The sequence below is a fragment of the Mauremys reevesii genome, linkage group 24 (genome assembly GCF_016161935.1).
Source record: "Mauremys reevesii isolate NIE-2019 linkage group 24, ASM1616193v1, whole genome shotgun sequence".
Lineage (NCBI taxonomy): Eukaryota > Metazoa > Chordata > Testudines > Geoemydidae > Mauremys > Mauremys reevesii.
In genome coordinates, this window is record NC_052646.1 from 5,537,863 (window position 1) to 5,562,703 (window position 24,841).

The 24,841-nt window shown below is 52.5% G+C and overlaps 1 protein-coding gene across 1 annotated transcript in view; it reads right to left on the reverse strand.

Moving 5' to 3' along the window:
• LOC120390624 (perilipin-2-like) overlaps window positions 1-19,185 on the reverse strand; it is a 42,439-nt gene extending 23,254 nt beyond the window's left edge. The window contains exons 1-5 of the mRNA XM_039513368.1: window positions 19,100-19,185; window positions 15,612-15,810; window positions 13,885-13,967; window positions 12,255-12,510; window positions 9,159-9,346 (exon numbers count right to left, since the gene is read on the reverse strand). Of these exons, the coding sequence (XP_039369302.1) occupies window positions 9,159-9,346; window positions 12,255-12,510; window positions 13,885-13,967; window positions 15,612-15,810; window positions 19,100-19,114 (741 nt within the window). The 5' untranslated portion in view covers window positions 19,115-19,185. The remainder of the gene's footprint in view (window positions 1-9,158; window positions 9,347-12,254; window positions 12,511-13,884; window positions 13,968-15,611; window positions 15,811-19,099) is intronic.
• Between the last annotated feature and the right edge of the window lie 5,656 nt (window positions 19,186-24,841).

Below are 24,841 nucleotides of genomic sequence, written 5' to 3' on the forward strand. Positions count from 1 at the left end.
AATTCGAAGGCACAGTTCTAGTCCTCTCTCAGTCCGATCACAGTGGGAGCATTGCGCCGCTAAGAACGAAGAACTAATAATTATTTAAACTGCGGCAGCACCCAGAGGTCCTACTCAGGTTCAGGCCCTTGCCTGCTAGGTGCTATACAAACACCTAGGCCTGCTCTACACTAGCATTTTTAAGATTGGCAGGGTTTATTATAGGTGGGATTGGTATTAAGGTCGCCCGACACTTCTCATTACAAGCCCCTGTTTTCAGTCGCTTACAGCTTCACCAAACTTCAACCCTTTGGGGGGGAATTTTCCTTGCTGGGTGTCTGCTTCAAGCTGACCTGTTGTGGAAAGTGTCAGCCAAAACATTTCAGCTGTTTCTGATAATGAGACTAGGGAAAAATATATTGTTTTGCCCACGTTAATAAAAATCTGGCAACCTTTTCCTTGAGAGAGCTCACGGCTTTTGGAGTAGGGTCCTGAAATTTGGCAAGAGGCGGGGTGGCCTTTGTGTCAGGGATGTGCCTTTTGCTGTGCCAGTGGAAATCCACTCAAGTTTGGTCAAATTATGAGCCTTTTAAAAATGGCCGGTTGCAGGTGCTCAGTAGAGATTTTTTAGCTTTTAAGCAGCTAAATTCCCCAAGATTTGGTCCATGTAGAGCCAGCCTGGCACTGAGCAAGACTTTCCTTGCAATTGCAGCTCTGGATTGCTGCAGTTCGTGCCAGGTCCAGGCACCTGGTCTGAGAGCAGGGAAACTCTCTCTCCTGTGCTCTCAAAGACCCCCTGCTAGACCTCCAGAAGAGGAAGCTGCCTGATTTGAATGCAGGGGGACAAGAGTCAGACCTTTAACTGCATGTCCACACATTATGCGTTCCACAGGACCCCTTCCACCTTCGTTGCCCAGCATGGACAATGAGGCAGGACACTGCAGCAAGAGAAGAGACAGTTTCATGGTTAAGGCAGCTGAATGCTCCTCTGGAGGGCAGGATTCTGCCCTTGCCTTTGCCACAGAGTTCCTGTGAGAGGCGGGGGCAAGTCACTGGCACCACACTTTTCCCACTAATTGCACGTTCCTCGTTTCCTGGGTGCCCGACCTGAGAGCTTGGGATCTGACGTGCAGAAGCGCTGAGGGCTCCCAGCTGCAACTGAAGTCGTGGCAGCTGGAGCTGCGAACAGAGGAGAAGCAAATGGAGGGAATTTGCCGGGGAACCGTCCGAGAGAAGCTGTGGTGAGTGCGGCACTGGGGGGCTGTGTTGTGAGCTGGTGGGGTAAATATCCGAGTGTCTGTCTGCTCATGCTCCAATACGTCTGTTAGTCGATAAGGTGCCACAGAACTCTTTGCAGCATCTGAAGAGGCTCTTAGAAGGAAGACAATATGGATAGTGAGCGATCAGCTGTTGTGACCTGTATGGGATGTGCCATGTTTGTCTTGCTCCCAGAGGATAGAGGCGACTTCGTCTGTACGAAGTGCAAGCTGGTCTCCATATTGGAAGAGACAGTTAAAGGACTAGACACCCAAGTGTGACAGTGTAGCCCATAAGGCTTTATGGAAATATGCTTATGAATGTATATATATGACATAACTGGATTGTTTCATGCTACATATGCCATGTAACATATCTCTGTAAAGGTCATGATCTACTGAATCTATTCCTCCTATTTGTTTGCACGTGTCATTGTTGGATTCCAAGTTATGAATATTGGCTATGTACTTGCTTGATTTCTTAAAGTATTTGGTCAGCTTCGTGAGAAAGGAATGTGCAAATTAAATGCCCAATCAAGAAACATTTAAAGGACAATAGTATGGGAGGGGGGGAGCTGTGTCAGTCTGTATCCACAAAAAACAACAAGGAGTCTGGTGGCACATTAAAGACGAACAGATTTATTTGCCCAAATAACTCTGTTAGTCCAGTGGTTCTCAAACTTTTGCACTGGGGACCTTTCACTTAGCAAGCCTCTGAGTGTGACCCCCTCTTATGAATTAAAAACACTTTTTTATATATTTAACACCATTATAAATGTTGGAGGCAAAGCAGGGTTTGGGGTGGAGGCTGACAACTTGTGACCCCCATGTAATAACTTTATGACCCCCCTGAGGGGTCCCGACCCCCAGTTTGAGAAGCCCTATGTTAGTCTTTATGGTGCCACCAGACTCCTTGTTGTTTTTTAAAGTACAATGAATCTTGGAAGGCTCCAATCCACATAAGAAGTCTACCTGAGGACATTCAGGGTAGCGGGTAAACAATGGCTGCTGCCGGTAAAGACTGAGTCATGCATGGACATGTGACTTGCCCATGTGACTCCAAAACTCCATCTTGGAGCTGGACTTTGCATAGGAAAGAGGAGGGGGTCTCCACCCACAAGAGAAAGTCTATTTAAACCTCTGGGAGACCCCTTCCATTTTGTCTTCAGCTGGCTAAAGAAGGAGCCTCTCCACCCCCAGGATACCTGAAAGAAACTGGAACAAAGGACAGTAACTGCAGTGGGAGGGGTGTGTGTGTGAGTGATTGCTGGACCCAGACTAGAAGGAGACTAGTCTGTAAAAGGAAGCTTACTGGAACACCTCTGAGGGCGAGATTGTATCTATATTCAGTTTTGTTACTTTGTTAGACATAGACTTGCATGTTCTATTTTATTTTGCTTGGTAATTCACTTTGTTCTGTCTGCTACTAATTGGAACCACTTAAATCCTACTTTCTGTATTTAATAAAAATCACTTTTTGCTTATTAATTAACCCAGAGTATGTATTAATACCGGGGGGGGAGGGACAGCTCTGCATATCTCTCTATCAGTGTTATAGAGGGTGAACAATTTATGAGTTTACCCTGTATAAGCTTTATACAGGGTAAAACAGATCTATTTGGGGTTTGGACCCCATTGCGAGTTGGGCCTCTGAGTGTTAAAGACAGGAACACTTCTTACGTTGCTTTCAGTTAAGTCTGCAGCTTTGGGGCACGTGGTTCAGACCCTGGGTCAGTGTTGGAGCAGACGGGCGTGTCTGGCTCAACAAGACAGGGTGCTGGAGCCCCAGGCTGGCAGGGAAAGCAGGGGCAGAAGTAGTCTTGGCACATCAGTTGGCAGCCCCCAGGGTGTTTCTGTGATCCAACCTGTCACACCAAGTATCAACCCTGCATTGCATCAGAGAAAACGAAGGCTTTCTGGATAGAAGTCAGTGTTTGGTCCTGCAGGCACAGCATGCTGAAGAATCAGAGAGAGCAGTGCAGAACAGGGAAGAAAATTGGCAGCATGTGACCTCCAGAAGGCGAAAGAGGAGAACCCATGTACCCCCAATGTAGACAGAGGTAAGAAACCGTTTTCAGGCTCTCTGCACAGATACTATGGCGGAGAATGGTTTGGAAGCGTCATCTGAGGGAAGGAATCAGGAGGAGATGAAGGCATGGGATGCATTGTCCTAGGGAGGGGGGTTCCATGACCACCACTCCCAAGAGGAGATGGGTAGTGGTGGTCGGTGACTCCCTCCTAAGGGAAACTCGAGAAGTGTGCTGCTTGCCTGGAGCTAGAATTCGGGATGTGACAGAGTGTCTGCCGAGACCAAGCAAGCCCTCGGACAGCTACCCCTTCCTACTTCTCCACGTGGGCACCAAGGATACTGCCAAGAATGACCTTGAGTGGGTCACTGCAGAGTACGTGGCTCTGGGAAGGAGGATAAAGGAGTTTGAGGTGCAAGTCGTGCTCCCTGTTGAAGGAAAAGGCCAGGTAGGGACCATCGAATTGTGGAGGTAAATGTGTGGTTACGCAGGTGGTGTCGGAGAGAGGGCTTTTTTTTGGCCTCGGTCTTCACAGACAAGGACAGCGCCCAGACTGGGCAGCACAGTATGGGGAAAAGGTGAGCAGCCCTCAGTGGTGAAAGAACAGGTTAAGGACCATTTAGAAAAGCTGAACATGCACAAGTCCATGGGGCCAGATCTAATGCATCCGAGGGTGCTGAGGGAGTTCGCTGACGTGATTGCAGAGCCATTGGCCGTTTTCTCTGAAAACTCATGGCTATCAGGGGAGTATAATGCTATGTACTCTGAAAACAAACCAGCATCTCAGATCAGGCACCCAACATTAGCGGCTACGAACGTTCTGTGCCTCGGTTTCCCCTCTGTAAAATGGGGATAATACCATCCCCTTGCCTCACAGGAGTGTGGGAAAAATAAACTCGTCTGGGAATGCTACAGGGGTGAGTGCCCTGGAGAAGCCCATGAGGAAATGAATCATTCCCTCTTCAGCGCAGGTTTTGAAGAGCGTGAAATAAATAAAGCCTGCAGCCACCTACTGAACAATCAGCAGAATAGAGATAATTAAATAGCCGCTCTGTAAGTGACCCACTCCACGTGTGCACTGAACGGGGCCAGGCTTCGTTAGGGGGGGAAAAAGGAAAGACCGTCTCCATGCATAGGCACAAAGGGGTGGAATTAAGGATGCGCCGGCAGCTTTCCTTCCGGCATCTCCTGACCTCCGTGTGCTTGACTTTGCAACCTTCATAGTGTTCTTTGGACATGGTTTTTTGTGCGCAATTAGTTATATTGCAACAGCACCCAGAAATCCCATGCAGGATTAGGCCGCTGGTGCGTTAGGGGCTGTACAAGCACCCGGATCTGCTCCGCACTAGCACGGTTGGTAGCAATAAGCGGGAGCGCTCGTCTGGACAGAGCTAATTTACGGAGCGGCAGGGTGGCCCTACCAGCGTAGGGGCTGTCCCCGGGTTCACTCTCACTGCATGATTCGAACCTGCAGCCCGCTGCCCAGCTGCCTAAGGCAAATCTCTAGTCAACACAGAGGGCACCGTCAGTCCTCCCCAGCACACATGGGGCGAAGGGGTCAGAGAGGCCTAATGAAGCAGGGAGGGTCTGTGTTTTAAAGAACACACAAACACACCCCTGCCAGGAAAACACAAGCACCCAAAGATGACATACAATGCACACGCCTATACCCCCACATACTGCAAGTGCACACACACACACTATACATTCACCACACGCAGACACCTGATTCCACACACACACACACACCCCTCTGCCTGCCTGCCTGCAGGCCAGCTGACACACACACAAAGCTCTGAATGCAGGTACATCAATGGGATATACACACAGCCCCGTAAAATACCCACATGCAGGATCAACGGCACCACTGCTAGAGGGTTAACAGTTGAGGTTGGGCTGAGATTTGCAGTTATAGCTGTGTGTGCATCCCCCCGAACCAACACACAGGTGTGCCTGCACATGTATGTACGTTTTCCTCTGCACAGACACGGTGACGCACATGCAGACAGGTGGAAATACCCGTGTGTCGTCCCCCCGCAGCCTGTCCCTTCTGGCCGCCAGGGAGCCACAACAAAGGCAGCTTTTCTCCCAGCTCGGCAACCCGCGCCAACCTCACAACCCACTGTGCCAAATTACAGGCAGCGGGGCTGTCGTCAAGAGCAGGAACATTATCTGTCATCATCGCTGCCGCTCAGGGGCTGCACATGGCAGAGCACGGGGCCCCACCCCCGTTCTTCTCCCCCAGCTCCTGGCTACAAGGGCCAGATCCTGAACTTAACAAGGGTGGATCTTTGCTGTCACTTGATTGCTGCCTTTCAAAGCGCCGTGCGCTCAGTCCAGGCCCCTGGAGGCGGCAGGGGATGAAAGCGGCTAATCCTTGAGGGGAAATTGCAGGGGAGAGGTATGAGATTTGTTATTATTTTCAGGGGGGGGAAATACCATGTGCATTAAGTGGGAGGGGGCCGGGTTGAGACCCCTGTGGGCTGACATCCTTCATGCTGCATTTCTCGGCAGAGCAGGAAGGACGGCCCAATGGTTAGGGCGCTAGCCTGCGAGTTAGGAGACCCGGTGTCAATCCTGTCCTCTGACACAGGCTTCCTGTGTGACCTTGGGCTAGTCGCTTAGCCGCTCTGGGCCTTGGCTCCCCATTGGTGCAATGAGGATAAAGCACTGCCCCATAACGGGTGGGGTGGGAGGATAAATTCATTCAAGAAGGTGCTTAGTTATTAGGGAGCTGGGGGGCCAGTGAAGGCCCTGCCTGACTCAATCTACACAGGCTGAGGCCCTGCAACACCCTCATGCAGCGCCCCACCTGGGCTGGATTGGAACCAGTGACCAGGAGGACTGGATCGGAGCTGTGGTCGCTCTCGCTCGCACCAGCTGCTCCGGGCTGAGCTGACTTCAGGCGAGTGGAGCGGGACTCGTGCCCAGAAGCCGCAGAGCTCACAATGCTGGCTGGTATTTACGAGTCTCGCTCTGGGTGGCCTTGTGGATGTGGATATCCTAGTCCCAAGCTCTCAGGACGTCAGGTCTGCTTCGTATGAAAGGTGGTCTAGTCCCGGGGCCAGATCCCCACCTGGTGGAAATCAGTCATAGCTCCAGTGGAATCCACCCGGACGTCCTCGACCCTCACAGCAGGTACAGCCTGGCCCGCAGCAGCGTAAGCTCCTCTCCAGCCACACACGTACGCGCTGCTCCCTGAACAATCTCGCTGCTCCTATGCCCCGCTCACCCCAGTGTCCGAGCACCTTACAGACCGGTGCCAGGTCGCAGCGCCGCTCGGGTTTGGCCCGGCTGCTCGTCTGCCAGGCCCAGGGGACGGGGGGAAGTCGGGGCCAAATCTGAGCGCGTGGCGTTGCGACCTGGTGCACGGGGTCACAGCCCTGCTCAGGTTTGACCTGGCCGCTCCTGTCGCCGTCGGCAGAATCTGTGGCCCCAGGCAGCTGCCTAGTTTGCCTATAGCTGGACAGGCCGCAGAGCAGGTTCTTGGACAGACCAAATCTATGCCCCCCCTCAGCTTTAAATGGCGCCCTGCAGCCCCAGCTCACAGACATTAACGAATTCACCATCCCTGGGAGCTACGGTGCATCATCCCCACTTTGCAGATGGGCAACTGAGGCCCAGGGACTATCAAGACAAATTCAGATTAGAACTAAGTCACAAATCGTTAGCCTGGAGGGGAAGTAACCACTGGAACCAGGTGCCAGGGAAGTGGCGGATTCCCCATCTCTTGGTGTTTTCAGATCCAGCCTGGATTCCTTTCCGGACAGGATGCTTGAGTCACACACGAGTTCTTGGGCTCCCTAACTGGATGTAATTCTCTGCTCCGCGTTACACAGGGTGATCTCAGGGTCCCTGCTGGCTTTAAAAACTGACGCAGCTAGAAGTGACTCGTGCAAGGTCAGCCGGGGCAGACCCAGGAACTGAACCAATCCCACACCCCCTTCTGCCCACAACGTCACTCGGTCAGTCTGTGTCCCAGGGCCATTCTATGGTGGGAGGGGTCCCCCTCCCTCCCCGGATCTGGGCTGAGAACCTGCTAACTCATTTCCCCGCTTGCCAGAGGATGTGAAACAGCCGAGGCCCGTGGGGTGGATGAGACAAAGCCAACCTGCTTTTGCAAGTGCAGAACGTTCAAAGCCCCGCAGAGGAATGTACAGAAGCGGTTGGAATAATGGCAGGCGTCCTAGCAGGGCAGACAAAGGCTTGAAGGCCGATCAAATTGCATTCAGAAAGGGGTTCATTACAGCCCTTGTAAACACTCAATGGCATATTTCCCTCATTAGATCCCCCAGCGAGACGTGCAAGTAATAGCATTATATACAGCCAGCCTGCCAGCGCTGCCTTGAAAGCCCAGCTGCCATGGGGCTGTCTCTCTCCCTACCCCAAGACAAAAGCACTCGAGATCGCAGCACGGGTGCGGGAGAGCAGGACTCAGGTTAGCTCATGCTGGGCACAGAGCAAAGAACCTGCCCCCCCCAGATTCAAGCGATTTCTTTGTGAGCCCCCGGGCCAGAACAGACTCTGCACAGCTCTGCTGCATGGAACAGGTTGACGGTAGAGAAGCGCTGGATTTTTTGGGGGGGACCTGGCACATTCAGGAGCTTTGGTGCAGCCACAAAATGAGCCCCATCAAACCCAGTGGCACATGCGCCGGGAAGGAGTCAAAGCCTGATTGTGTCAGATCCACATTAGGAGCAATGAGATCCAGCAGCTGTCCAACCATCCAGCCTCGTTAGTAGGCTCCGCGCTAATCCAAAGCAACACCCTGGCAGATGCGAAGGGACTGACCTGAAAGAGGTCTATAAAATCATGCCTGGTGTGAAGAAAGTAAATCAGGAAGTGTTATTTACTGCTTCCCGTAACACAGGAACTAGGGTCACCAAATGAAATTAATAGGCAGCAGGTTTAAAACAAACAAAAGGAAGTGTTTTTTCACACAACGCACAGTCAACCTGTGGAACTCCTTGCCAGAGGATGTTGTGAAGGCCAAGACCATAACACGGTTCAAAAAAAGAGCTAGATAAGTTCATGGAGGATAGATCCATCAATGGCTATTAGCTGGGATGGGCAGGGATGGTATCCCTAGCCTCTGTTTGTCAGAAGCTGGGAATGGGCGACAGGGGATGGATCACTTGATGATCACCTGTTCTGTTCATCCCTCTGGGGCACCTGGCATTAGCCACTGTCGGTAGACAGGATACTGGGCTAGACGGACCTTTGGTTTGACCCAGTCTGGCCGTTCTTATGTTCTTAAAGAGTCAAGGGACTGGCTTTTCCCTCCTCATCCTCATCCTCCAGTTGGGGACACCCCCTTCCCAATGCCAGAAGCTGTAAAGCAGCTTGGATCTCTTTCAGTTCCTCACCCCCACGCCTTGCATCTCACCAATGGCAAGGCCAGAAACCTGGGTCACAGCACCCGAGAGGCAGCCGGGCAAGCTGGGAAGGGCACTGAACTGGGAGCCAGGAGACCTGGCTTCTACTCATGGCTCTGCCACTGAGCTACTGGATGACCTTGGGCAAGTCCATGTCCCTTCTCCGTGCCTCGGTTTCCCCTTCCACCCTTTGTCTGTCTGGTCTACTTACAGTGTATGCTCCATGGGGCAGGGACCCTTACTATATGCCTGCACAGCACAGGGCTTCCGATCGCTAAGTGCAGCCCTAAGACAAATACCCCTGGCTCTGTCGTCAGAAGCCGAGAGGTTCCCAGGGGCCTGTTTTGCTAGCAGCTCACTTGCTGGCTTTTTCGGGTCACAAACCTAACCCACCATGTTCAGCGCCACAACAGATGATGGGAAGCAGCACAAAAGGGGCCGTGGCAGAACTGGGGTTCCCGTGTGTCCTGCAGCCATTGGGGATCCCATAGCTAACCCTAAGTAATAAATCCATACCGTACCTCGGCAGCAAACTCCAGCAGCTGGTTCAGGGCCCAGAGCATCAAACGCCATAGTTCTTCCGCATATGACCACGCTCTCCGGTTCGCTCGCCGGGCAGAGGTAGCAATCACAAGCTGCAGCCGCCTGGCATAGGTCTGCTCGCTTTCCGGGCTCTGCCTCACGCCTCTGAGGCTTGGCACCTGCCTTCCTGTTTTTGGGGGGGAGGGTACAGGGACGGACGGTGAGATTGGGTGGAGGGGGCTGGGCAAAAGTCCCAAAAGAGGATTGTGCCCCTGAAAATGAGGTACAATCTGCATGGGGAGGGGAGCACGTGCACCACTGCCCTCTACTGGATGGAATCAAAACTGCTCAACTGTTTGTCCGAGAGCTTCACGTCTCATGAAGATTCTCCAATAGATCAGGTGACAGGGGCTTAACTTCAGTGTGTTTCTCCTGCTCCCTCCCCCTCCCCACAGGTTAGGCTGGCAGATTTGGCTCATCTCCCTCATGGCAGAGGTGGGCCAAGTGGGTCTCAAATTTTTTTACTGGCGACTCCTTTTCACATCGCAAGCCTCCGAGTGCGACGCCCCCCCCCCCCAATATATTAAACACCCTTTTAAAATATATTTAACACCATTATAAATGCTGGAGGCAAGCGGGGTTTGGGGTGGAGGCTGACAGCTCTCGACCCCCTTGTAATGACATTGCAACACCCCCAACCCCCAGTTTGAGAACCCCTGTCCTACCCAAACTCCTGATCCAACTGGAAGCTGCATGTAACAGCTGGCCCTTCTGTCTACAAGCCTAAACCCTAGATCCAGATCCCCCTCCCAGTTGGTTAGGGTTGAAAGTCAGGATCCAGAGCCCGCTCCTCAAATCCCCAGCTTGAGCTAATCTCTACATTGGGGCAACCCCTGAAGATCTATCCTGCACAGGCAGCGAGCGAGGGGTTTCCGAGGGACTGCGGAGATCCCTGTAGGACCTCGAGCAGGGCTGCCAAGGGGCCTGGCTAACGTGAGTTTGCACAGGGAGATTCCCTGACCCCCAGCGTCACCGTGGGTTTGAGAACTCAGCTCAGGGGCAGCGGGAGCTCACCGCAGAGCGACAGCAGGCTTAGGGGAGGCACCGGGCGGGGAGGCCCAGGGACGGGATGTTTAGACAGAGCCGAATGTTGGAGAAACGCTGAGAAGCAGAATTCTGCTCCAGGTCATTGAGCAGCAAAGGCCCAGTGGCGCTGGGGGAGCTCGGGGCAGCAAACGGCCTTTCTCTGCTCAAATCCCTGTGCAAAGCGTCGCAGGGTTTTGTAGAGGCTTTTGGTCAGCGCAACGGGTTTAACAGTCCAGGCGTGCAGCTCAGTACTTGTGTGCAGCCCTGCAGGGGCAAAGCAGCGTGTGCAAAACAGTGCCCATGGGCAACCCTACAATAACAGACCAGGGTGTGCAACCCTACAATAACAAACCAGGGTGTGCAGCCTAGCCCCCATGGGCAACCCTACAATAACAGACCAGGGTGTGCAACCCTACAATAACATACCAGTGTTTGCAGCCTAGCCCCCATGGGCAACCCTACAATAACAAACCAGGGTGTGCAACCCTACAATAACAAACCAAGGTGTGCAGCCTAGCCCCCATGGGCAACCCTACAATAACAAACCAGGGTGTGCAGTGTATTGCTTACAGACATCTGTGCAGTAACGAAGGCTACGCAGCCCACCACTCACAAGCAACCCTGGAACAGCAAACCCTGTCACAGCGACCCCCCGTTAACAAGCCAGTGCGTGCCGCCCGGCGTTCACCCACCCCCCAACTCGTGCTTGTACCTCTGGAGGTTCAATCCCAGGTGTGCCACACTCGCATGGAAGGAGTGAGGCCTGGCGGCTGGATTCCACCGCGAGTGCCGTGGTGGTGAGCTAAGGGATATCCACCTGCCCGCCAGCACTCCCCCTCTCTGGAGGCCTGGAGCGCCACATGTCACACACGCAGATACAGCCAGACCACCAGGCCTGGCAGGCAGTCTACGTGCCAGAGCCCCTGTAGCCTCCGAGGGAGTGTGGGTGACACAGCAGCCGGGGTGTTTGCAGAGCGTCACCAAGCCCAGGGGAAATTGGGAATGACAGTGGTTGGGCAGAGAGCAGCCCCCTGTCTGCCCCCAACCGGCACATCAGCACCGGGGTCACCTGCAGCTCAACCGACAGGCAGGAGGAGGCTGGGGTGCATGGGGGGAGGGTTGAGAGGTTAGAGCTGGGGGCTGGGAGTCAGGATGCCTGGGCTCCACTCCCAGCACCAGCAGGGGAGCGTGGGCTAGTGGTTAGCGCTCCAAGTACCTCCTGAATTGGCTCTGTCTAAAGCCGTGCCGCACGCAGCGGGTGGGCTGCCTCTGGGAATCTGGGCTTTGCCATCCCCTCCCACTTCTGAACACTGGCAGAACCGTGAGTCATGCTGGCCGACGGGCAGCTTGCCTGCTGCTAGCGTCCACCTGGGACTGAGGAGGTGGTGGGGGAGTGTGAGAGCGGGAACAGGGCTGACATCATTCCTCTGGGGACCCCAACAATGAAGCTGCCAGAGAAGGGGGTCTGCTGGGAACCCCAATATCTCAGCTAAATGCCAAAGGAAGTTGCTCTATTTTGGCTCATCCCTTTCTGGCACTGCTTCAGTCAACTGTTGCTGTGGGGCAGTTCAAAATCTGCCATGCTCCACTCCAGAGCTGGCTGCATTTCAGCACCGGGTGAGAGATCCCTGTGCAAAGTTGCTAGGTGGCTGTTAACCAGCTGCCACGTTCCACCCCAGAGGTGGCTGCATGTTGGTGGCACGTGAAGGAATTCCTTCTTGTGTTTTGAGATGAGCAGCACTAAAGAAACGTGAGATACTATTATCTACACTCCTATTGGGGGAGTTGGGGTCAGGACTCCTGGGTTCTATTCCAGGAGGGAGTATGGCCTAGAAGTTAACACAGGGGACTGGGAGTCGGGACTCCTGGGTTCTAGTCCTTACTCTGCCACTGGCTCATGGGAGGACCATGGGCAAGTCACTTTCCTTGAGTTCCGTGCCTCAGTTTCCCCAGCTGGGGTCTGCCTGGTATGGCCCTGCTGGCAGACTGAGGGTATCGCTGTTACTCACTGGTTTCTTCCTCTGTGGCAGGGAGATAGTGGTTCGCGATCTGCTCCATGCGGCTCAGCGCTGCCTCGGCCCTGGGCTCCAGCACTTGGCCGATGACGCTGGCGTTCAGGACGATGCTCACCCCCAAGGCCGCAACGCCCATCACGTCCTCCACCACCCCACTGGCCCGCTCCGTCAGCCGGCCCACTCGCTCGGCGGTGCGGGCCTGCAGCTGCTCCAGGCCGGCAGCCAGGCTGCCTCGCAAATTCCCGAGGACCTGGGGGCGACAGGGGTGAATTCACATCAAAGGGGGGGGGCATTGACTCGCAGGTGGCACCGTTACATGGCGGGGAGGGGGCAGGCGGAGGGTTAAGTGTTGGGCTGTATAGGGAGAAGAGTCCATCAAAGCCCCCAGTAGCATAAGGGGGAACAAGGAAGAATAAGATTAAGGTGTGGCTAAGTGTGAGGGGAAGGTAAATTGTGCAGTAAGTTGGGGGGGGGTACAGGTAAATTTGGGGTGTAAGTTTGTGGGGAGGATAAAATGTGCAGGTAAATTTGGAGGGCTGGTTGGCATGAGTTTCAGGGGCAGGGAGTGGTCTGAGGAGGGTGAATTGGAGAGCAGGGGGTGGTATGTGGGGCTAGGGGGTCACAGTGGAAGGCTGGTGGGGGAGGAGTTACCCGGCTCAGTGGCGGTTGCTGGGGGACATGGCACACGGGCACAGTGGCCTGCTCAGAGCAGAGCTACGGGCAATGCAGACTGGTGCAGCCAGGCCAAGGGCCAGGGGAACCAAGCGCTCTGCTCCGCCTGCAAGGCCCGGCCTCTCCCTTTCTCCCAGGGCAGCCAGAGGGAAAGGAGATCTCCGACCGGCAGCTGCATCCTTTGCCTCTGGGGCCCTGGCAATGGCTTTCAGCTGCAAAGAGCTGTCTGCTGGCGCCCTCTGGTGTCAATGCCATGCATGGCAGGTGTGCATGCCACCTGGATACAGGCTTTTGGGAAAATAACCTGGCACAGTTCCTCCCCCATCGCGGCCAGGGCGGTCTGTATGGCAGCAGGCCGGCCTGCTGCTTATCTGTAATGATGATGCCCACACACTCAAGTCTATCATCCGGCTTGCATCCGAAGAAGTGGGTATTCACCCACGAAAGCTCATGCTGCAAAACGTCTGTTAGTCTATAAGGTGCCACAGGATTCTTTGCTAAGTCTATCAAGAACTTTTTTACGTACATCCAAACCAGGGTGCCAACAAGGATGAAATTGGCAGCTTCTCCCTCCAATATTTGACAATGGGGCGGGGGGCTTCTCTTAGAGCTCCCAGAGCACTTTACCAGCACGAACGAACTGAGGATCATCAGCTCCCTACAGGGCAGAAGAGATTATCGCCCTTTTGCAGGTGGGGAAACTGAGTCACGGCTCTGGGACGTGAGTCGCCCAAGGCTACACAGCTGGGAATAGAAACCAGGAGTCTTGACTTTCAGCCTCCCCATTCTCTAACCACTAGACCCTACTCCCCCCTCCCAGAGTCCAGAATAGAACCCACGAGTTATGACAAGGAAAACGGGATGGTTTTGCGATTGTTTTCTTAGTCACAGCATCCATGGCACCTCTGTCAGATCTCAAAGCATAACCCCGCCCGAGCCACGGGCCTTTTACCTCGTCCGCTGACTGATCCAGAATGGGGAATCTCGCCTCCAGCTCGGCCACGCCTCTCAGTGTGTAGCTATTAACTGCAGCTACTGGGCAAGAGAAAGCCATAAATGAGCACGCAGATCTCGGACTCAGTAGGGTGCCAGCCTACAGGGGACGGGTTGGGGACGTCTGTGAAATCTGGATCCAAATCTGGGTTCGAGTTGCAAGTTAGGGCTGTTGAAAACTTTCTTTCAAGCCTGGTTTTCAATGGAACCTTGAGTTACTGAGTAAACTACATTTTTCACAAAAATTGTTTCCCTCTGGCAGAAACTTCAATTCTCTGCCAAAAAACCAAACGCCCCCAAGCCAAAATATTGCAGTTCTGAAATGCTGCAAGGCAGGGCCAGTGCTGAAATGTTGCAAGGCAGGGCCAGTGCGCCTTGCGCCCCCACCCTGAGCCCCCCCCCGTGGCAGCTCCCCCCCTCTGCCCTGAGGTGCCCCCCTTGCGGCAGCTCCACCCTGAGGCACCCCTCCCTGCCCCAGCTCATCCCTGCCCCGTGCACGAGCACCCTGAGCACACCGTCACTGCTTCACTTCTCCTGCCTCCCAGGCTTGCGGCGCCAATCAGCTTAGGCGCCGCAAGCCTGGGAGGCAGGAGAAGTGAAGCAGCCACGGCGTTCACGGGTACGAGGCAGGGAAGGGGTGAGCTGGGGCGGGGAGTTCCCCTGCATGCCGCCCGCCCCCCCCCCCCTTACTTGCTGCAGGCGCCCGTCCCCATGCTTCCCTGCCCCAGCTCCCTCTGTCTAAATGCCGGAGGCGACTGGGGCAGCCGAAGATCCGGCCGCCGCGGTTGCTGCCGAAGAAAATGGCGCCCCCCAAATCCCAGCACCCTAGGCGACTGCCTAGGTCGCCTAAATGGTTGCACCGGCCCTGCTGCAAGGGGATCCCATGGGAGTTGTAGTCCTGGTGCTCCAAGCTTCCATTCTCCTATAAGAGACGGGCTCCCCTGTTGGACTTCATCTCCTATGAAGCACTGCCTCTCCTCGCCCAAGAAGGGATGCCGTGGTGCATCATGGGAGCTGTAATCAGGCCAGGGAGCCCCACCTAAAAGGAGAATGGAGGCACGTCGCATCCGAACATTCACTTAAAATTTGCTGATTCCATAAATATTCCTGCCACTAAAAGCTCATCCTGGACAGTATTTGCAGGAAGTGAACACAAAAGGGGCATGGGATCAGGGTAGCTGGGTTGACCTGAAGCACGTCACCTTGGTAGCAGGGTTCTAGTCTGTTATGAAAGTGTTAAGGGCATTTGCTGAGTTGCTGGTGCAGGTCGCTCATTACCCTACTTGGACAGAAGGGAGCTGGGAGTGGCTTTCTGGGGAGAGAGGATCTAGGGTGTGGGCTGAGTAGTCCTGTGGGAGGAACCTTAGGAGCCACCAAGCCTGGGGAGAAGATTTGAGCTGAACTTGGCTATCTTGCTGCTGTTTGGTTTGCGACAGAAGGCCAAGCCCGGTGAGGGGGATGGGTTTGGATGCCGAGTGGAGCGTAGACTTCCTTTGTAGAGCAGGTTGGGAATGGTGGCTGGACTCTTGCATCAATGCTTTGGTGCCATTCTGCCTTCACTCCAGAAGTGGAAATATTAAGGTAGGGCAAAGAAAGGGCCATTCCCGTGCCGTGGCCAGTCTGACCAGTCCTAGCAACGTCACACAGAAAGCCTCGCCCCCTCCCCACCCCGCCAGTCATACTCACTTGGCACCTCCAGCCTCTGCACGACGGGAGTGGCTGCCATCACAGCCACCCCCACCACGGTGCTCACGCTGCGCTCTGCCATGCCACAGAAGAAACCCACCACGGGGTGGGTACCTTTTATGTCCGTGTAGGTGAACACAGCGATCTGATAAGCCGAGTTGAACAGAGGGATACTAGCGATGCGCCCCAAGGTGCTGTCCTAGAGAGGAGGAGGAAAATGGGACTCGCGTGAGTCTGGCTTGCTGGCGAGCATCTTTACAGAAGCACGTCCGTGTCGTTGCCTTCAGGCCTGAACGGCAGCTACCCAACCGCATGATGGCACCTGCTAAGCACAGCCCTTAAAGTCACCCTGCCAGCCTGGAAACCCTTTGCTGGCTTCTAGTGCATCAAACACAAAGCCATTGTCCTCCCTTTCAAAGCCCCGTAGTCTCCCTCCCCACCCACCTAATACAACGTAACATTATTGGGAAGTTGCAGGCAGTCGTTAACAAGTTCTAGTTAACGGAATGTATCGGCAGTTAGATCCTGGAGGAAATGCTGTGTTGATAGCTGTGGTGCAGCTCTTTTTTGATCTCTGCCTCCTGCCTACGTCTCTAGGACCAACCCACCTGCCCTATAAATGCCATTTAACTGAATGGACAGGCAGCAAGATCTTGGAGGAAACACTATGTTAATATTTGTGGTCGTGTTTTGGTTTTAAACCTCTTCCTTGTCTGAGTCTCTACGACGGACTCCTTTGTAGGTACAGAGCCAGGCCTGCACGTTCCACCCACTCCAGCAGCTGCCCCAGGATTACACCCATTGGTGAAGACATTCTTTGCACGGGTTTCCTCTCTGCTGCCTGCGTTCTTCCCATTCCTGTCTCCTCGCTGCTCCCGTTGAGCCCTTAATCAGGAAAGGCTCCCACTGGCTTAGTACCTCAGATCATTAGGGTGAGGCGATAAAAATCGCAGCCGCCGCCTCAGCCTGCTCAAACTCCTGCTTCGCCGCAAGATTTTTTGCTCTTTTTGTTGTTTGCAGCCAGGGCTGCGCGGAGCCTCATCCCCAGCTGCCCTTCGGTGAAGCCGTCTTATCCAGGCCTGCAGTGCATCAGCCCCCTAAACGCCGCATCCTCCAGGCCACCGCAGGCCCTGCTCCCGCTACAGTTTAGCAAAAGGCTCATGCCAACCCCGGTGCCCTCCGAGCGTTCCCTGTCGTGTCCAGCCCCTGAGCCAGGGGCCACGCGGACTATCCAGGCGTGCTGTGCCCAAAGGAACAAAGAGTGACGCAGTGCAATCACAACGTGCTTCCCAGAGCCTAACCTTAACAAATAGCTTAACCCCCCCCGTCTAAAGATGTTTCTCTCGCCCAGCGTTCTCAGCCAGGCCTGCTGAGACCGGCTTTGCACAAAGGCCACTCGCTGTCCATTTTCTTCCTCAGTGAAGGGCGCTGGGGGGCTTCTCCCTCCCACACACAAACACAGCAGCGCAAACCTTTGAAGTGCACCTCAAGTTCTCCTCCCCCACCACACCCACCCCTGCTGTTTTCCCTCTTCCTGAAATTCTCACAGTCGTTCTTCTGCATTCAGTTCAGACTGGTGGCAGGTGACCCGTCGTGAACCAGACCACACTCCGGTTACACGGACATAGGTGGTGGGATGAAGATCTCAACCTGGTTTTCGCCCACCCGCCCCAGACACAGACGATGCAAACAGGTTTTGCGGTATAGAGATGTGACCTCTCCCCTCGCACGTTTCACAACGACACGGGTGACCTGCGTGAGACCGGCTTTCATTTGAGACATTCTCTGGTGAACAAAACGTACATGCCAGACTCAGGAGATTCCTGTAACGCACCTGCAGTTCTCTATGCCCGTTCCACGTGGCAGTGAGACGCTCCTGGTCACACACTGATTCTTCCCATTAAAACAAAAGGGGTTTTCTCCTCCCCCCATCCCAAGTAGAGACAGAAACAGAAAACGTGAAACCAGGAGATCTGCCCCAGTCTTTGCGGTCAAATCGTGCACTCTCTGCTCCAGAGCTAGCTCCTTATCTAGGGCCCGATCCTGCCCACATAACTCCACTCCCATGACTAATCCCCTTGCTTTTCATGGCGCTCCTCAAAGGAGTCAAGGCTCAGGACCCACGCTTGCAACTCTACAGGTTAAAAGCGATGTGATAACTGCTCTTTTTTCAAACCCGTCAGTAACACCGGCCCTTTAAACCTCGCCACAACCGCATGAGTCAGTAGGGCACTTTATGTGGTAGGGGGGGAGGTTAAAACCATACTGCAGCCTTCGTCCAGACTTGTGCAGCGCTATAGAAAGCCCCAGGGCCTATGGCGGGCGGGAAGTCTGACTCCATTACAGCAGTTCCTTTGGGCTTTATCATCTATGAATGCAACGGCCCCACATTTGTGTGACTGAGCTGGTGCCTATTATAAGCACATGTTGTCATTACGGCTACTACTGAGCTTTCTTTCCTAACAGATTCAGGGCGGGGGGGGGGGAGAGCGGGGGAATACACAAAACACAGCCATGGAGTATCTTCCTCTGCAAAGTTCTCAGAGCACTACAAAAGGGGACTGCACACAGACCACACCTAGCCTTAGGACTGTTACCTACTGCTATAAAGCCGGCATGGAAAATGACAGCAGGTCAGTGGCAGGCAGGTACAGAACCCGGGAATCCTGATGCCTGGCATCCTGCTCTAACCTTACCATGCTCCTTACGGCATAGTCGTGACGGGCACTGAAGAGTTGCTGACACCTTCTGAAAAGCTTCCCAGCGACGTGTCTGTTGTTTCCGACAACACCCAACCGGGAGACGCAGCGCGGCTACATTTTGTCCTCACTTACACCCATCCCCAAGCATAAATGAGGGCAAAAATTGCCCTTGTGACACTGTGTGTGAGAGTGTGTGTGCGCGAATAATGAGCAGCACAGATAGCAGCTTGTTGGCCAGTCTCCATGGAGATGTGTCCAGGGGTCCGTACAGACTGCGCAGGATGGGATGGGCATACAGGCAGAATGGGGTTGATCCTCCGCTGGCGTACACTGGGGGATGGCCACTGAAGCCATTTCAGCTGTGGTCATTTATACCCACTGAGGTTCTGGCCCAAAGTCTGAACAAATTGCTCTGCAGACAGGGTGACCAGATGTCCCGATTTTATAGGGACAGTCCCGATATTTGGGCCTTTGTCTTACATAGTCGCCTATTACCCCCCACCCCCGTCCTGATTTTTCACACTTGCTGTCTGGTCACCCTATCTGCAGAACTTGGGGGTTTGTCTGTATATACCACCTAGCACAACAGAGTCCTGGGCCATGCATGGTGCTCCTGGGTACTCCCATAATGCACCTAGTAATAATTCCACGGGGAGCATCCATGCAATCTTTCGATTTAACATAACCAAAGGCAGAAATGTATTGTCTATGCGGCATGGCCTCCCGTGTGCCTGCCGGAATCTGATGGGCAGGGATAAGAGAATGAACACGATGAAATCTACTTACATTCTTTAAAGCCATGCTTCCCGCTCAGCAAGTACGGGGGAAATGGAGAACGCTGGAATCAGCTGTCCTGCGGTACCACGAGGCTGCTCTTCTCCCTAGAAACCAACCAGTGGGGGAAAAAAGTTTCCACTGAGCAGCTTTTATGTTGGAGACGTCTCCACCCCTTTGCCTTTGATGGCTTTAATTGTTTGTTTGTTTGAAAAGGGAGATGAGCCCTGACACACGTTCATGTGAACTCGATGCGTTCCGGTGGTTAGTGCTTGCCCCCGTGTCAAATCTCTCTCTGAGATCATCTGCAGAGATGTCGCTGCTATGGGAAGTCTGCAAAACTGCCTAATTAGGAACGGATTCAGGGTGATGCCCGGAGGGACGCTGGGAAGATGGGTTTGTTATTTTGCGGGCCCCTTCGCCTATCCACCAATCATTTTTGAACCGTACCCCTACATATCTGCGGATAAAGCTTGACTGCTCTGGGTCCTTTTGCCAACACATCGAGAAGACACGAATTAAAATCCAGTCAAGAGTCGTACCTCTCCTCAGCTTGCCGGCCACTCGTGCAGTGCTGGTGCTCCAACCTCATGGATATCTACCCAAGTGCTAAATATTGCACCTGCCGAATGCAGTGCGGCAGCTTGGAGCTCCAGTCATCATTGTGGCAAGTTGGACTCCATAACCAACACTTTCCAGGTGGGACACGGACAACACCAATCTCCAACCTTCCACTCCTGGCTGGTATCGACCCTCCTATGACTAGGCTTGAAGGCAGGGCCCTGGACGCATGACTGCACAGAACCACCTCTCAGAACGGCTTATTTCACGTCATCTCAAAGCCGCCTCAAAAATGCTGGCAAAAATCAAAACGCCCCTTTGCTGAATGAGTTGAGCCTCTCAGACGGTACATCAGACGCAACTTTTCTAAGGAACAGTGGCAACAGGTGGTGAATGCCATGCCCAGTCCAGTGCCCTACTCACTGGGTATGCTCTGCCACTGACTTGCTGCAGCTGTGAACAAGTCACTTCCCTTCTCTTTGCCTCATTTTCCTCTCTCTAGTTCTGAGTGCCAGTCCAGTGGCCAATCTGCTGGACCACACCAGCTTTGCAACGTAAGTGCCATGGGAAGACTTTTATCCATAGCTCACATAAGAGCTATGAATAGCCAATGTTTTGCCTTTGGAATGGACTCAGCTGTATGCATGAGGAGAGATTAGTAAGACTGGGACTTTTCACCATGGAAAAAAGATGACTAAGGTGGGGGGGATATACAGATGTCTATAAAATCATGACTGTTGTGGAGAAAGTAAACAAGGAAGTGTTATTTACTCCTTCTCATAACACAAGAACTAGGGGATCACCAAATGAAATGAATAGGCAGCGGGTTTAAAACAAACAAAAGGAAGTGTTTCTTCACACAACGCAGAGTCAGTTAGTGGAACTCTTTGCAAGAGGATGTTGTGAAGGCCAAGACTCTAACAGGGTTCAAAAAAAAAGAACTAGATAAGTTCATGGAGGACAGGTCCATCAATGGCTATTAGCCAGGATGGGCAGGAATGGTGTTCCTAGCCTCTGTTTGCCAGAAGCTGGGAATGGACAACAGGGGGATGGATCACTTGATGATCACCTGTTCTGTTCATTCCCTCTGGGGCACCTGGCATTGGCCACTGTCGGAAGACAGGACACTGGGCTAGATGGACCTTTGGTCTGACCCACTATGTCCGTTCTTATGTCCAAACCGTGTTCCCAACTGGAACTCCGCTGTAATGGCTCCAATCCTCCTTGTCCTTGTAAGTTACCATATGAATGCTGCCTGCTCCAAAAGAAACATCTGTTGCAAATTAAGAGACACAAGATGACAGGAAAATAGTAGCAGCTTTGCTTTTTAATTCATTAGTTTGCAAACTGCCCTGTGTCGTCTTAAACCTGAGGAAGAGCTTGGTGTAAGCATGAAAGCTTCTCTCTTTCACCAAAAGTTGGTCCAATAAAAGATATTACCTCTCCCACCTTGTCTCTCTTTTTAAACTATTTACAAGTTAATTGTACCATATTTACATCAATCTGACAACGTGATTGTTAGAGACACTTTGTGGCTGTCTATTGTACATTTTAAGCTTCAAGAAACTTAACAATATTGCTCTAAAATGTCAAAACCTTCATGTTAACCGTATAAAGAAGCTGCTAGCGGCTGGGTTTGCTAGTGGCAGAGTGTGTGTTAATAAATAGACTGAAAATTTAGTGATATTTTTACTTAGCATAACCCCAACCCATTTAACTGATTCATGTTCGAGCTACTCTCTCCTTCACCAACGTTAGGAAGTGTCAGAGCGACGTCTAACATTATGCAACAATGGCACTTAACAGCTAAATTATTCTTACTGATATGTGATCTTCTACGGGCTCTGTACTCAGCCTGAGATTAGCACCTGCATAATGCATACAGGTCACAGATAACCACAAAGACACAACTCTACTTACATTTTACCTTGACAATTTAAAACATCTTCATTTCGCAGGCGGTGGCAGAGCTGTGACCCAACTGAAAGTCTGGAGCCCAGTTCCTCTTATAACCCCCTTGCTATCTGTTTGGCTAACAAGCCATCACTTTTCTCTTGCTATAGCTTATCATAGTGCAAGGCAGCTAAAATCCGAGTTACCCAGGGTGAATGAATATTTGTGTATGTACAGCCAGGGTTTTTTTTCACCAGGGCAGGCAGTGGTTCTCAATCTTTTCCATATTGGGATCCATCCATTCCATCCCTTTTAGCACCAGGGGAGGGCAGCATGGCCACAACCCCTTGACATCTGCTCACAAACTCCAGGTTGAGAAGCCCTGAGATAAGGTAAACAGCTGGGGTTCTAGAATACAGAGACTACGCATTAAAAATGAGACAATTAAGGAGCAGTTCCTGCTGAAAGGGTGTCTACATAAAAATGGCCGCCAGTTACTCAGATCTCTGCTTCCTGAACGTCTGGAGTTCCCATTGCTGATGAAAAGAAAGATCTCCCTTCTGCTAGCTTAGCCGGAGCTAATACAGCTGTAGGAGAGCGAGCTGGAGTCCATTCTGACTCATGTAGCACCAACAAAATGGTCAGCTAAGAACCTCCTATAGCAGCGATTAGGTCAGAAGCTGACCAAACAGCTGGGTTTTCACATCTCGACTGGGAGTCTCTGGCACCAGCAATTGGAGGAACCGTCTTGACTTGCGAACTAACAAAACTTGATCTACTTTGATCTGTTAAAATGACCACTTTGTTCCATTCAGAGAAATTAGGTTTTGCAAACGATGGGTCATTAGATATTTGATGGATCATTCTATAAGGTATCTTTGTCAGGATGCACAGATGGTAGAAAGGGTTATTTAGTGGCTTAACTAAAGGGCTGGGAGTCAGGACTCCTGGGTTCTAGTTCCAACTTTGCCACTGCCTTGCTGGGTACTTCGGGGAAAGTCGCATCATCTTTCTGTGCCTCAGTTTACCCATATGAAAAACGGAGATATCAGCTGCCTCCAAAGGTGGTTTCATACCCTCGTGGACTAATTTTTAAAGGTGCTGAGCAGCTGCAGATTTCACTACAAGTTGAGAGTGCTTGGCAATTGTTGAAACAATGAAGGGGGGAGATGAGTTTAATAAGGTACAACAACTGCTCAGGGTACTTCTGGGGGTCACTAGCTCTTGATCCCCCAAGGTTCAATTTTCCCTCAGGGTGCCCTTTTCTGGGTACCAGACCTCTTTTCCCACAGGGATCTTTTCCTGCAGTCCGCCCCCAGGGCCTTCAACACCGTGGCCTGCAAGGGCCCTCAGCTTCAAGGAGGGATCCTTCTGCTACTCAGTCTGGAATTCAGCTGCTTGAGGGGTGCAGCCCTTGTTGGCTGTGCCTCAGTTTCCCCACCACAGGGCAAAGCCTCAGCCCTCTTAAACCCTGTTCCTGGTGTAACACTCTCCCCACTAGAGTTTTCCACGTCCTCTGCTGGACAGACTCAGTTGGACTGCGCTGTGACTGTCTAGGCTTGAGGGCCCTCAGAACAGACACACAATAAACCCGTCTCTTTTATGCTGGCTGAGAGCCACTGAGCACAATGGACGTATGGCTTCACGGATTGATAGCAAGCTTGTTATGTCGGACAGCAGATGACCGAGCTCTGTGCCACTCAGGAAATACTGGGCTGGATTCTCATTTAACCTTAAGGCCCCTTTACAGGGCTCTGGCTGTGTATAAGCTCCTTAAAGTAGGCCATTCACACTCACTTTAAGGGCCCTTTATACCACTGCCCCAGTGGTGTGAAGGGCAATGAGAATCAGGTTCAGCAAATTACTCTTGATCCATACATTCCACGATGACAGCCAGAGCGCAAGTTTTCAAACCCTCTGACTCGAAGAAGTGGTCTCTCTCCTAGCAGGCTCTGGCCACAGGGATTTTGGTGGGGTTGTAGTTGGCACGTGCTGCACACGAGGCCTTGCACACACAAACTGTTGAATATGAGTCAACAGTGTGCCCTTGTTGCCAAGAAGGCTAATGGCATTTTGGGGTGTATAAGTAGGGGCATTTCCAGCAGATTGAGGGATGTGATCATTCCCCTCTATTCAGCATTGGTGAGGCCTCATTTGGAGTCCTGTGTCCAGTTTTGGGCCCCACACTACAAGAAGGATGTGGATAAATTGGAGAGAGTCCAGCGGAGGGGGCTGGAGCACATGACTTATGAGGAGAGAATGAGGGAACTGAGATTGTTTAGCCTGCAGAAGAGAAGAATGAGGGGGCATTTGATACCTGAAAGAGGGTTCCAAAGAGGATGGATCTAGCCTGTTCTCAGTGGTAGAAGATGACAGAACAAGGAGTAATGGTCTCAAGTTGCAGAGGGGGAAGTTTAGGTTGGACATTAGGAAAACCTTTTTCACTAGTAGGGTGGTGAAGAAGTGGAATGGGTTGCCTAGGGAGGTGGTGGAATCTCCTTCCTTGGAGGTTTTTAAGGTCAGGCTTGACAAAGCCCTGGCTGGGATGATTTAGTTGGGTTTGGTCCTGCTTTGAGCAGGGGGTTGGACTAGATGACCTCCTGAGGTCCCTTCCAACCCTGAGATTCTATGAAACTCCTCTGTCTCAAGGATTGAGCCAGCTTCATCCAAGGGAGCTGGCAAGGTTGGAGACGTATCAAGTACTGGGTTTGTGAAACATACAGGCTTGCTGGGCTGGTCCCTGGTTAAAGACTGCTAGCACACCCGCCATGACTATCTCAGATGCTCTAACACAAAAAGAACAGGAGCACTTGTGGCACCTTAGAAACTAACACATTTATTTCAGCATAAGCTTTTGTGGGCTACAGCTCACTTCTTCAGATGCATCATTGCATGCATGCATCACTCATGCATCTGAAGAAGTGGGCTGTAGCCCACAAAAGCTTATGCTGAAATAAATGTGTTAGTCTCTAAGGTGCCACAAGTACTCCTGTTCTTTTTGTGGATACAGACTAACACAGCTGCTACTCTGAAACACTAACATTTATCCTCACCCCACTCAAGGAGGCAGGGCAGGGCTATAAAAGCAGCAAAGAGTCCTGTGGCACCTTATAGACTAACAGACGTATTGGAGCATGAGCTTTCGTGGGTGAATACCCACTTCGTCAGATGCAAGTGGGTATTCACCCAAGAAAGCTCATGCTCCAAAACGTCTGTTAGGTCTATAAGGTGGCACAGGACTCTTTGCTGCTTTTACACACCCAGACTAACATGGCTACCCCTCTGATACTTGTATTGCTA